At 41.6% G+C, this 13,696-nt stretch overlaps 1 protein-coding gene across 11 annotated transcripts in view; it reads left to right on the top strand.

The window, feature by feature from the left end:
- Positions 1-303: 303 nt before the first annotated feature.
- BIRC6 (baculoviral IAP repeat containing 6) overlaps positions 304-13,696 on the top strand; it is a 239,633-nt gene continuing 226,240 nt past the window's right edge. For 10 of the 11 annotated variants that reach the window (XM_067007847.1, XM_059078733.2, XM_067007848.1 and 7 more), the window contains exon 1: positions 320-628. In XM_067007847.1, the coding sequence (XP_066863948.1) occupies positions 394-628 (235 nt within the window). In that variant the 5' untranslated portion in view covers positions 320-393. Of the gene's footprint in view, positions 629-13,696 lie in introns of all 11 variants that reach the window. The other variant, XM_067007850.1, reaches the window with a different exon arrangement.

Raw genomic sequence — 13,696 nt, 5'->3', positions numbered from 1 at the left:
AACGCGGCCCGGAACAGGGGAGCTGGGCGGGGCGCAGGTTGCGACCACTCCTTGGGCTCGAAAAAAAACTGGGACGTTGCGGATGCGTAGCTGGCCGGACCAGAGGCGCGTGGCACGCGCTAGCCCTCCCGCGCATGCTCCGCCCGCCCGGATCCCGCCTCTCTCTCTCCCTCTCCTCCTCCTTCTCCAGCCTCCCTCCCCAGCCTCCCTCCGAGCTTGGCCCCTCCGGTCGCGCGGCCGACGTCCCGCGTGCGTGCCGGCGCCTGACCTCACTTCCGGCTAACGCGCTCGGCTTGCCCCCTGGCCCCGGATGCTGACTGGCGGTGGTGCTGCACCTCCCGGGACTGTCACTGAGCCGCTTCCAGTGTGATTGTGCTGAGCGCAGGCCGGAAGATGGCGGCTGCGGCGGCCTCGGGCCCGGGCTGCTCCTCGGCGGCGGGGGCGGGAGCGGCCGGGATCTCCGAGTGGCTGGTGCTGCGGGACGGCTGCATGCGCTGCGACGCCGAAGGGCTGCACAGCCTCTCCTATCACCCGGCGCTCAACGCCATCCTGGCCGTCACCAGTCGCGGGACCATCAAAGTCATCGACGGCACCTCGGGGGCCACCCTGCAGGCCTCGGCGCTCAGCGGTGAGTGTGCCGCAAGCCGGGCGGGGACCGGGCCGGCCGCGGGAGGAGCCGGGCCCCGGGATGCCGGGGAAGGAAGCCGCCCAGCCCCGGGTCTCGGCCTCCGGAGGAGGGAAGCGGCGTGACTGGAGCGGGTGGCGGAGGGCAGGCCTGGGGGCTGAGGCCTGGCTGTGAAGGGAGGCCCGGAAGCTGATTGAGGAGGACCTTAGGACTTGGCTTTTTCAGCGGCGGCAGCTGGGAAGAAAAGACGGGCGAGGCGGGGAGTGGTGGGAGTTGCCTTTCGGGTTTGAGCTCCCGGTGTGGGTTGGTCCTCTGGGAGAGGTGAGGAGGGCTCGGAGCTCAGCAACGGAGAAGCCCAGGCCCCCTGCTGGGTCCTGGAGAGGGTGTCGGTACTGCATTCTGTTAGATCAGAAAGCGACAGGGTCGCAGGGTGGTCCCGACGTGAGAGGCCGGTAGCCAGAGGCGAGCGTCCGAGGCGACATCCAAGCCCTACCCTCTTGTGGAGAGAAGTGGATCCGTGTCTGTTCCTGGGACCCGCAGGTGCTGGGATGTACAGCAGGCTTCGCGCCCGGGTTGGGGGTGGGGTGGGTCTGGAGTGGGGGCGGGGAGGGACGTAGGCAGTCCAGGTGCCTGAACTGTTCCGTCGACAACTTTAGGACTCGGGAGGACGCCATGGAAGACTAGCCCTTGTTCCCTAGCTCGGGGCTTCCACCTTCTACTCACCAGGGACGAGAAACTCAGCACCTGCGGTGTATGAGTTATAGATTCCTTTGGGTTCCGAACTAGGTGAAACTTCCGGCCCTCTCTGCTGGTCTTACCACTGCGAGCTGAAAGTTGGGATATGGAGGCGCGTGTGAGGCGCACCATTGGAGGAGAGCAGTTCAGGCTGGTGTAAACGCTGGTCCAGGGATGGGACTTTGAGTATGCATGAGGTGAACGCTCGGTGGGCTGGGGTGGAGTGTTTTGGAATTGCCCTGGCTAGGTTACGTTTGGCTGAGACGACATTTCATTTGCGGTTGAATGATGAGTGGCTTAATTTAGATGTTTCAAATTGATGTTGAAAAGTTAGTATACAAGTGAGTTAGACTTATGCACAGAGATGTAATGTGTACAAGTGGAAGTAGTTACATGGTCTTACCCATTCACTTGTATTTTAACAGAGACAAATAAGGAAAGGTCGTTATTCTGATTTACTGTCTGAGGCACTTAAGAGTAAATGGGAATCTAGGTATACAAAGTTAAGTGATTTAATTTTTGTTTTTGTGAGCGTTGTGAAAGAAATGGGTTGTGTATAGCTATAGAAAATAAACCTGGAACACACCTAAAATATGTCTAGGGGAAAGTTTGTATTGTAGTTTTGTAATTTTTCTTTTCTTGGCTTAGGTAAAGCACAGGAGTGGTGTCCCAGATGTAGCAATGAGCATTTACTGAAACTTGGACATAACAGCTTGTCACTCTGTATGAGAGGGTGCTTCTCATTAATAGTTGGGTTTTTTCCTCTTAAAGTCACTTAAATATATTTCACATGTGAAAAGGTATAAAGAACAATTGTGACAGACAACCATGTATTCTCGACTTGGTTAAAAAAAATAAAACATCACAAATAGAGTTGAAGTCTTGTGTGTCCCTCCTGGATTGCATTCCTTCAACTCTCCCTCCCCCATGAGCATTATCCTTAATTTGGTTATATCATTCTTATACGTGTCTTTATGTTTTTTGGTATATACCTTTATCTTTAAACGGTATCTATTACTGTCTTTCATGACTTTGAATAAGTGGTAACATAGTACATGTACTTAAATTTCTATAAAAAGCCATATTAACAAAAGTCTTAAAATGTTTTCAGTAGAAAGAGGACTCTCACAGGGTGATTTTATATCTGGACCATGTTTCACAAAGATTATATGTGCCAGAATTAGTTATAAATGATTGGGGAAATCAGACAAATATGAATTTGGCTGTTCATGAAAGGGAAGAAAACAGTCACTCTAATGGTAGATTACTTAAGGGGAGGGTTTTAGATACATAATGTAAGTGTAAAGGTAGATATATAAACTGTAGCACTGGTTTGGGATACCTTAGTTGAGGTATGTTGGAACATTTAATTAGAAAGTATGAGATTGGATACAATGGTGGATGTCCATGCATTGAGAATTGAGTAGTATGTGATTAAAATTATGTAGAAGAGTTTATGGCAAATAAAACAAAAGGATTACAAAAAAAAGTTTAAAAATAACAACAATGGACAAATTCTGAAGTGTTTTCATATATGAGAAGTGCAGTTTATTAATAATAATTACCAGAGGTTGTATAGGGTCCTGTGTGTGTCATTTCTTCAGATTGGGGAAGGAATGCTGCATTTTATGTTTTGCCTGGAATATGTAGGTACTAAGTAGGTTTGGTTTTAATGATGAATAGAGGGTGACAGTCCTATAAATAGAATGGGCAGAAGGTGCCAGTAGTGATGATGGCCCTAACATGACCCCTCTTTCCAGTTCATGGGCAGTGAGCCACCTTCTTTTCTACCCCAGAGGAATGACATTTTTGTTTAAGGGGATAAAGAGTGGTGATGTAAGTGGTTTAAGGGGATAGAGAGTTTTATTGGGTGATAGAGTAGTCTTATGGATAGGTTCAGTTTATGGGTTATGGGTAGCCTGTTGGTGTTGATTGGAAATCGAAAAATGGGAGCAGGACTTGTATGTATATGTATTCACTTGGATGGCAAAGATGGTGAATTTTAAACCACTGTTGTTGACTACTGTATATGTTTAAATTATCTGTATCTCACAAAAAATGTTTATAAATGCATTTTCTTTAGATTAAGGGTCATCAGTATATACTTAGGTTAGGCAAGTATTTGCCCCCTGTTAGTGTTTTAGAGTTAAGATTTCTGAGTCTCTGTGCTCACTCTTTGGCCTGAAATTCAGTGAGCTCCATGATCTGGCCTCTAGCAGTCTTTCTAGTCTTGTCTCCCTATTTTGTTTTGTGAAACTGGTTCATTTAATTTTCTTTCCCAACTCCAGTAGTTTTACTCTTTCTTGGAATTCACCAATTCCCTCCAGAAAATTAGACAAATCTTACCCATTTTTTGAGACCTAGAGCATATCTTTGACTTCTTGATTCTTTTGGCCTGAAGTGATCCACTGAACCCCTAAGCACATATTGTTCTATTAATTCCTATTTTAGTAATTTGGCAACTTAACTCTTTGTGGTATGTTTTCTGTCTTGAACTATTTAAATTCCATTTTATTTAGTTTTTTTGTGAGTATATGATGTCTGTTTAACTATATTTCAAACTCCTTGTCACAAGGAGCTTTGTCTACTTGTTTATATCCCCTCCCCAGGATGCCTGGTACAATATATTAATAAATTTTTTGATTTGGTATATGTATACTAATGAGTATGTTAAATGGTTGCTTCTTTACATATTAACTGCTAAGTAAACACACTTTCTTTGGCTTTGGTGATTTTTGTTTTTTCTTTCTCAAATAGACTATTTTTTTTTTAGAGCTGTTTTAGGTTCACAGTAAAATTGAGCAGAAAGTGCAGAGTTCCTCTATTTACCACCCCCCCATGAATATCTGACACCGTTGGTATGTTTGTTACAATCAATGAACCTGCATTAACACATCATTATCACCCAAAGTCCACAGTTTATGTTAGGGTTCACCCTTGGTACTGTACATTCTATGGGTTCTGACTGTATATGACGTATTGTAGAATATAGTTTCATTGAAATCCTCTTACTCTGCCTGTTCACCCTCTCTCCCTTCTGCTCCCTGGTAACTACTGATCATTTCACTGTCTCCATAGTTTTACCTTTTCTAGAATGTCATATAGTTGGGAGCATACAGTATGTAACCTTTTCAGTATGGCTTCGTTCTCTTAATAATATGCATTTAAGTTTCTTTCATGTCTTTCTGTGGCTTGATAGCTTATTTCTTTTTAGCATGGAATAATATATTCCATTGTCTGGATGTACCACAGTTTATTTATCCATTCACCTACTGAAGGACATCTTGGTTGCTTCCAGGTTGTAACAGTTATGAATAAAGCTGCTATAAATATCTGTGTCTAGGTTTTTGTGTGGACATAAGTTTTCAGTTCATTTGGGTAAATACCAAGGAGCATGATTGCTGGATCTTATGGCAGGAGTATGTTTAGTTTGTTTTCTTTCTTTCTTTTTTTTTCATTATGCGGGCCTCTCACTGCCGTGGCCTCTCCCGCTGCAGAGCACAGGCTCCGGACGCGCAGGCTCAGCGGCCCAGCCGCTCCACAGCATGTGGGATCTTCCCGGACCGGGGCATGAACCCATGTCCCCTTCATCGGCAGGCGGTCTCCCAACCACTGCGCCACCAGGGAAGCCCCTGTTTTCTTTCTTTTTTAAAAAAAATATTTTGGCTGTACCGTGTGGCATGTGAGATCTTAGTTTCCTGACTGGGGATCGAACCTGTGCCCCCTGTGTTGGAAGTGTGGAGTCATAACCACTGAACCAACAGGGAAGTCCCAGGAATATGTTTAGTTTTGTAAGAAACTGCCAGATTGTCTTCTAAAGTAGCTGTACCATTTTGCATTCCCAGCAGCAATGAATGAGAGTTCCTGTTGCTTCACATCCCTCAACAGCATTTGACGTTGTTAGTGTTTTGGATTGTTGCCATTCTAATACAAGTGTAGTATCTCATTGTTTTAATTTGTAATTCCCTAATGACATATGATGTTGAACACGTTGAATGTTGAACATGTTGAACATGTTTTCATATGCTTATTTGTGGACTTTGGGTTTTAAAAATCAAAATAGCTTTGCATACATCACTTGACCATATTGTTTATATTACTAGATATGTCCCTCTCTTTAACTATTGTTTGTTAATGCCATTTAGCATAATAGGAAGGAGCAAAGTTTTGAGTTAAGATCCTAGTTTCTGTTTTGTTTTTTTTCCCTCCCTGTACTGTGTAACGTTGAATTACTTAGCATTTCTTTTCCAGTTTCCCCATTTGCAAAAAGGGGGTGATAACTGTATTAATTGTGAGGATTAAGTGTTAATACACGTAAAGTGCTTAGAATAGTGTTTACTGTTCAAAACATGTTTTTTATTTATTTGTAAATCTCTTTTTTTTACTTAAACCATTTTTATATTCTGTTAAGTTTTTTGAACTAAACACCACCTTCTTAGGAATTTGTTGTGATTTACCACTTTTCACCATCTTGTAGAATCCATCTAGTTTTTGCTTGAGTGTAAGAGTAAGGTATTGTTAATTTGTTTAGTGTTTTCTTATTTATTTAATTACTGGTGGTGGTGTTTTCTCTTGCTTCCTGAAATAGAGCCCCTTCCCCACTAAATGTGTAGTACATTTTATATATATATATATATATATATAGTATATATATAATTTTTATATATACATATATATTTTTTCTTTTTCTTTTTGTGTATATATACATATTTTTAAACAAGCTTTTTTTAGAACATGTGGAGAGAGAATGGGCTTTATGTTTTAGGTAGTCCTGAATTTTGAATTTTAGCTCACTACCTAAACTTCCTGAACTCCAGCTTCCTCCTCATTTGTAAGTTATGATTAATATTTAATAGGATGGTTGTGAAGATTTAAGAGGCAAACATTTTTAAAGTGCCTAACACTGCTAGGCATATGTATAAGTAGATACACAGTGAATACTAATTCTCTTAAGCCACAGGGTACTTAGTATTGCTGTGCCCCTCACTGTTACTTTAAAAATTGTTCACTGACTTAGTGTTTATATTACAGAGGATAGATATCATTAAAATGTAGATGGAAATAAAAATGCTGGTAACAAATATTATCTATATTTGGATGAATATCTTTCTGTGTTGGTGTGGCTAAATATCAGAATGAAGTCAAGACTGTTGTATTACTAGTTCTGTGTGTGTGCGTGTGCGCGTGCATGCGCGCACACGCACACACACACACACACACACATTTGGCCAAAAAGTTCATTTGGGTTTTTTCCACCCAAATGAACTTTTTGGCCAACCCAATAGATTGTTCATGCAATATGTGTACATAAGTAAATGAAGATATATGTGGGTATTAATCAATGACTATTGTAGTATATGTGTAAGAGTAAGTCATGTTTCTTCAGTTTCTGAAGTGGGTTACAGATCTCTGTCATAGTGAAGGAGAGGAAACTCCAGAGTTGCTCAGTGTTTTTAGACAGTCATTCTAGTTTTATATATTTTTTAATGAATATATCTCCTCTTTTCCTTTTCTGAGACATTTAGTTTTTGGCTATGCTGGGTCTTAGTTGTGGCATGCGGGACCTTTCATGGCGGCGCTTGGGCCCTTCGATGTGGTGAGCAGGCTTCTCTCTAGTTGTGGCGTGCGGGTTTTCTCTTGTTGTAGTGCACAGGCTCCAGGGTGCATGGGCTCTGTAGTTGTGGTGCATGGGGTACAGAGCGTGTGGGCTCTGTAGTTTGCGCCACTCAGGCTCTAGTTGAGGCGCGTGAGCTCAGTAGTTGTGGCGCGTGGGCTTAGTTGCCCCGTAGCATGTGGAATCTTAGTTGCCTGACTAGGGATTGAACCTGCATCCCCTGCATTATAAGGCGGAATCTTTACCGCTGGACCACCAGGGAAGTCCCTAAGACACTGACTTTGATTTGACTTGAGAAGTTTGTACAGTGGTCATAAATGAGAAAAAAGATCATTGTACTCTACTCCAGTTGTCGTGAAGTTCAGATTGGGTGAATTTTAATTGATTGATTGATTGTCTGGTATGACGGCTTCTTGTTCAGACTTAGAACTCAGAGATACCTGTTCCAAGAAGTCTTGGAATATAGAAAACTAATTAGGTAGCTTGCATAGTCCTCACAAAATGAATTTTATGGATGACACTCATATTTATCACCTCTTTAGAGGTGGAAAATATTTTTCTTACTACTTCTGAATTGGGCATGCATCAATTTGGGTAAAATGCAGCATCTTCCTGTAGATCTCAGTTTTGGAAATTGTAAATGATACAGATCACTTGCTATTTCCTGACTAATTTTGGTGCATGAAGCCTTCCTAGTCTCAGTTATAAACATGGTATAGAGTTGGGATTTCAGTAGCCCTTCAAGATAGTTGACTTTTGGATGCATCTGAGTTCCTTATAAAAACTTAATTCGGCAAGGATCTTTGTGGGCTATGACTACGTACTTTGGCTCTGTTTCAGTTGAATGACTTAGTAATGCTACAGAATGACCTATCTTATGTCAAAGATTTGGTGTTTTATTAGCAAAACATTTTTCTCTAATTAATTAGAGTGAATTAATATTCTTAAAAAATATTTTGCTATGTTTTCAAGATCCTCTGTATCTACCCCAATTTTTACATTTACCTCCCACATTTTCCTAACTATTCAATGCTCAAAGATGGCTTGGCTCTAGGAAAGAATTTATCCTAGTCTTTGTTTTAGTAGTGTTAGACTTATTAATGAGAGGCAGTATAAGAGATCAGCCTCTGGAACCAAATAGCTTGAGCTTTAGCTTTGGTTCTATTTGATCTTGAAGTTCATCAGTAAGATGAGCATAATAAAGTGGTTGTGAGAATTAAAATGAGTCAACATACGTTAAACATATAGAATAGTGCCTGGTATATAGTATGTGCTCTGTAAGTTGTTCTTGTGGTAGCAGTGGCTATTTGAAAGTTTGCTGAGTGTAGTAGATGTTTTTACTATAGATACTCTTGAAATTGCAGTATTTTTTTTCTTGCAGTTTTCCACGTATGTGGAAATGTGACCACTGAAATCTAATAGACATAAGAGCAGTAATTTTGTATTACAGGAGAGTAAAAAAAATTATGTAAGTTAATTGATTTTGGACTTGAAATTGTTAAAAGAGCACAGTGATGTGAAGAGCTGGTTGATTGGTATTCATTTACACATTTATTGAACATGTGCTAGTCATGGGGGCACAAAATAATTAAGGCAACATTTTGACCTTTGAATGCATAGAGGAGGGAGTTTCTTCAACCTGAGCAGAATAGAGAAGGCTTCTCAAAGGATGTTGCCTTTATGATTGGGTTGGGAAGATGACATAGTGGGAGGGATGATCATCTTAGGCCAAGGTACTTGCTTATGCAGAGACATATTGGTCTTTAAAAGCATGGTAGGGACTTGCCTGGTGGCACAGTGGTTAAGAATCCGCCTGCCAATGAAGGGGACACAGGTTTGAGCCTTGGTCCAGGAAGATCCCACATGCCGCAGAGCAACTCAGCTCATGTGGTACAACTACTGAGCCTGCGCTCTAGAGGCTGCGAGCCACAACTACTGAGCCTGCGTGCCACAACTACTGAAGCCTGCACGCCTAGAGTCCGTGCTCCAGAACAAGAGAAGCCACCGTGATGAGAAGCCCGTGCACTGCAATGAAGAGTAGCCCCGCTCGCCGCAACTAGAGAAAGCCCGCGCGCAACAACAAAGTCCCAACTCAGCCAAAGAAAATAAATAAATAAATAAATGGTAAATTCAGGGAAGTTTTTGGGGCAAGATGAGTTGGGGTTGGATGGTTAGAGTTAAAGCTGAGAAATTGGCAAAGACAAGATTGTAATATGTTTTGCTAAGAAGTTTGGACTTGATATCAGTGGTAGGGAGCCATTGTAGGTTATGACAGAACCACATTTGTTATTTATTTATTCATTCATTTATTTATTTTTAACATCTTTATTGGAGTATAATTGCTTTACAATGGTGTTAGTTTCTGCTTTACAACAAAGTGAATCAGTTATACATATACATATGTTTCCATATCTCTTCCCTCTTGCATCTTCCTCCCTTCCACCCTCCCTATCCCACCCCTTTAGGTGGTCACAAAGCACAGAGCTGATCTCCCTGTGCTATGCGGCTGCTTCCCACTAGCTATCTATTTTACATTTGGTAGTGTATATATGTCCATGCCACTCTCTCACTTCGTCCCAGCTTACCCTTCCCCCTCCCCATATCCTCAAGTTCATTCTCTAGTAGGTCTGTGTCTTTATTCCTGTCTTGCCCCTAGGTTCTTCATGACTTTTTTTTTTTTTCTTAGATTCCATATATATGTGTTAGCGTACAGTATTTGTTTTTCAGAAAGAAAGATTCCAAGCTAATGCCCAGGTGTGAGAAGTGATGAGAGCTGCATGTAAGTTAGTTTGAGAGGTAGGAACAACATAATTTGGTGAACGTGGGGATGAGAGGGATTGACAAGGTAAAAATTACTCATACTTAGCTTTCTGCTTTGGGTAACTGGATGAATGAATTAACCTGAATTGCAGTACAAGAAGGTGTGGTGAGTAGCTTTTATTGGCGAATGCTGAGGAGCAAGAGGGACATAGTGATTTCAGTTGTGTTACTTTTGAGGTTCTTGAAGGACATCCATGTAGAGATGTCCAGAAGACATTTGGAAATTCAGGGTTGAAGCTTGAAGATTTGGAAATACAGACTTGAAAGGCATTGGCATTTATAGACAAAGCCTAGTCTAGTGGTTAAGGATATTGGCTCCAGAGCCAGACTGAGTTCCAGTCTATGATTCATCACTGACTAGCTGTGTCTTAGGCAAGATGCTTAACCTCTCTCTGCACTTAATAATTAGTACCTAACTCATTTGGTTTTTGGAAAGATATTAAGTAAACTAATGCATGTAGACATTGCTTGACCCACCATAAGCACTCAGTAAATGTTACTTTTTGTATTGGTGTTTTAAATTATATAGTTCATTTCAGCAAGTGTTTGTCTGCCACATGGGGATAATAAGATGAATTGTAAGTCCACTCTCCTCCCAAATTTGGAAAGCTTTCCAAAAGAAGTGACACCTCAGCTGAGACTTGAAAGAAATGGAGTTAGCCAGGTAGAGGGAACAGCATGAGCAAGAGCGGAGGCAGGAAGCAGGTAATATTTGTTATAAGCAGTTTAGTATTAGAGTGCGAAGCATGAGGAAGGGAGTGATGGGATAGCCTGAGGAGCTTGGGCTTGGCCCTCCTGGGCTATGGCTCCCATATTTTTCAGTTGAAGAACTGCCAATTTAAGGTGAAAAAATGTAGGGCCCTATTATGATAGGTACGTTTTTAGTATTAGTTAATTGAGAAAATATTGCAAAAAGCTGCTACTTTTTAGTAATTTTTATTTTAGACTTATTATTGTCTGTGTAATTTGAAAAATACTACAACGCATAATTTGAGTTTTCCTCCTTGCTGGCTTAACCTTGAAATTTTTATGGGGGGGAACAAGTCAGTTAATACTCTTCTACCTGCCCTCCGACTTCAAAAATTTTGTTGTTATCATCTTCTCACTTGGTCTTTTGTGGGCTTGTTTAATGCCCTCTTTAGTATGTCTTTCCTGTCTTTCCGTGGGAGCATGGGAGGGAGCATGGGAGGGAGCATGGGAGGGAGCGGAGGTAAATGTGTGTGCATTATATCCTTGTTTAACTGGAAATCTGTAGTTGTAACTGTACTTAAGTTGTTGAACGTTTGGAAATCTATCCTTAGGAATGTTCTCTATAACTATAGATAGCATATAAACAATAATAGATTTCTGTAATGGAGTATGTAAAAATAGTGGGGAGGTTGTGGGAGGTACCTCTCTGATATGTGCATTGTACTGATCATAGCCTCATGCAAAGGTGCATTTGGCAAGACACTTCTCTGGGTTACCATCTCTAAAATGGGCTAGTAATTCTTGCCCAGACGACTTCATTATGTGATATGATAATGAATGTAGAAATTCTTTGTAAATTGCACTTCACATGTGAGGGATACAAAAAAGTTAAGCCAAACTCCTTTGGTATAGAGAGGAGAAAATGGAGGTACAAATGGCAAAAAGAATAAGTTATTTGCTATATAAAAACAGTTTGTGTGGGCTTCCCTGGTGGCGCAGTGGTTGAGAATCCGCCTGCCGATGCAGGGGACACGGGTTCGTGCCCCGGTCCGGGAAGATCCCACATGTCGCGGAGCGGCTGGGCCCGTGAGCCATGGCCGCTGAGCCTGTGCGTCCGGAGCCTGTGCTCCGCAACGGGAGAGGCCACAACAGTGAGAGGCCCGCGTAGCACAAAAACCAAAAAAATAAATAAATAAATAAATAAAATTAAAAAAAAACAAAACAAAACAGTTTGTGACAAGGGCAGTGCTCCTAAAAAGAATTGTGCTCTACTTGAGTATGTTAAATCAAGGATGTATTTTAGAGGAAATAAATATTCTTACTTTTTATTTATTTTATTTTTTATTTTTATTTTTTGCCGTACGCGGGCCTCTCGCTATTGTGGTCTCTCCCGTTGCGGAGCACAGGCTCCGGACGTGCAGGCTCAGCGGCCATGGCGCATGGGCCCAGCCGCTCCGCGGGATGTGGGATCTTCCCGGACCGGGGCACGAACCCGTGTCCCCTGCATCGGCAGGAGGACTCTCAACCACTGCGCCACCAGGGAAGCCCCACCTAGAATCTTAAATGATCAAGTTTATTTCATATCCCTGGGATGAATGAGAGACAAATTTTATTTGAATTGAATAGTATTGTATTTAGCCATAATTTTTTGTTTTTTTGGTAAGAAAACCTCTCAAGTTAGTCTGCTAATAAAACCTACCCCACTGTATCTTAAATTGTATTTAGTGTATATATAATGAAATATGCTTGTACGCAGCAGGAATAGACCAAGGGCCAAATTCCTGTTGCTTTCTATTTTGCCCTTTTCTCATGTAATTCAGTTTTGTTTGATTTTTTGGAACCAATTAAGTGCTCTGATTCTTTTTCACCAAAATGCTGCTATAGCAAGGACAGTGACCTCATACTGAGGGCAGAAGGAGGGCAGGGGAAAAAGTGGCTACAGAGGGCAGAAATGGCTTGGACTATCTACCAGATCAACTGTTCCAGGCCTCAAATGTCTTTGTTTCATGTTGTATTAAGAAAAAAGCTAACTGTTAGAATGTTTCATTTTATCACATTATAGCTTAGTTTTTAAAAAATATTTTAATTAATTAATGATTTATTTATTTAGGCTGTGCCGGTTGTTAGTTGTAGCACATGGGATCTTTGTTGTGGCATGTGGGCTCTTGGTTGCGGCATGTGAACTCTTAGGTGCGGCATATATGCAGGATCTAGTTCTCCCACCAGGGATCGAACCTGGGCCCCGTGTATTGGGAGTGCAGAGTCTTACCCACTGAACCACCAGGGAAGTCCCAGTATAGCTTAGTTTTAATCCATTAAAAAGTTCTTCAAAACTATAGAAAATGATTCATTTATTCAAAAACATTTACTGTGTGTCAAGCACTGGTGATATAGCAGTTAACAAAGTCCTTGCTTTCCTAGAGCTCATGGTTTAGTGGAAAGAGGTGTATTACACACTACACACACACACACACACACACACACACACACTATATCAGGTGGTGATAAATGCCATATCAAAACTGATATGAGATGATGGTGGATAAATTTGTGCTGTGTGGTGGTCTGGCAGGGGAGGCGGGTCTCTGTGATGGCACTTGAGCAAAGATCCCAGTGATGTGAGAGAGCGGCAAGGCAGATATCCAGGGGAAGTTTTTGTTGGCCTGTTACTATAGTATGCAAAAACAGCTGGATGTATTTTCATCATATTTGGATGGAATTTGACTTGAACTGACTTAAAATGTAGGCTATGTGAGGAATGATGACACGTGCCATCTATGTTAAACAGAAAATAGTAGTTTCAGATATGAGCTCCAAATAGAAATTCACAAGGTCACATGTTCCAAATTGTAGAATTAAATTGATTTGCAGCTGAGTTGTTCTCACATGGGCAACTTTCTGTGTAGCAACAGGAATTTATTTACAGATGGTTAGGGTTTCTCCTGTGCAATATCAGATAGGGAAGTTAGTCCCCAAATTTTACTTAATTATAGCCAGGTCAAAATCCTAAAGGAAGAATGTAACCTCTATATCCCAGACTGGTTAAGAGATTTAACTGTGACAAATTGAGTAATGTATATGAAAAGGGCCCCACGATTTCTTACAGGGAGTAGGTCCTTAAAGATTGAGTCCCATCCATGGAAATTTTCAGTGGTGATTATGTTCTCAAAACTTTCTCAGTTGATGTCAGATACTTAAGATTATTGTAAAAA

The sequence above is a fragment of the Kogia breviceps genome, chromosome 11, assembly GCF_026419965.1.
Source record: "Kogia breviceps isolate mKogBre1 chromosome 11, mKogBre1 haplotype 1, whole genome shotgun sequence".
Taxonomy (NCBI): domain Eukaryota; kingdom Metazoa; phylum Chordata; class Mammalia; order Artiodactyla; family Physeteridae; genus Kogia; species Kogia breviceps.
The sequence above is the reverse complement of the archived record's forward strand: the minus strand, read 5'-3'. Positions and strand labels throughout refer to the sequence as shown.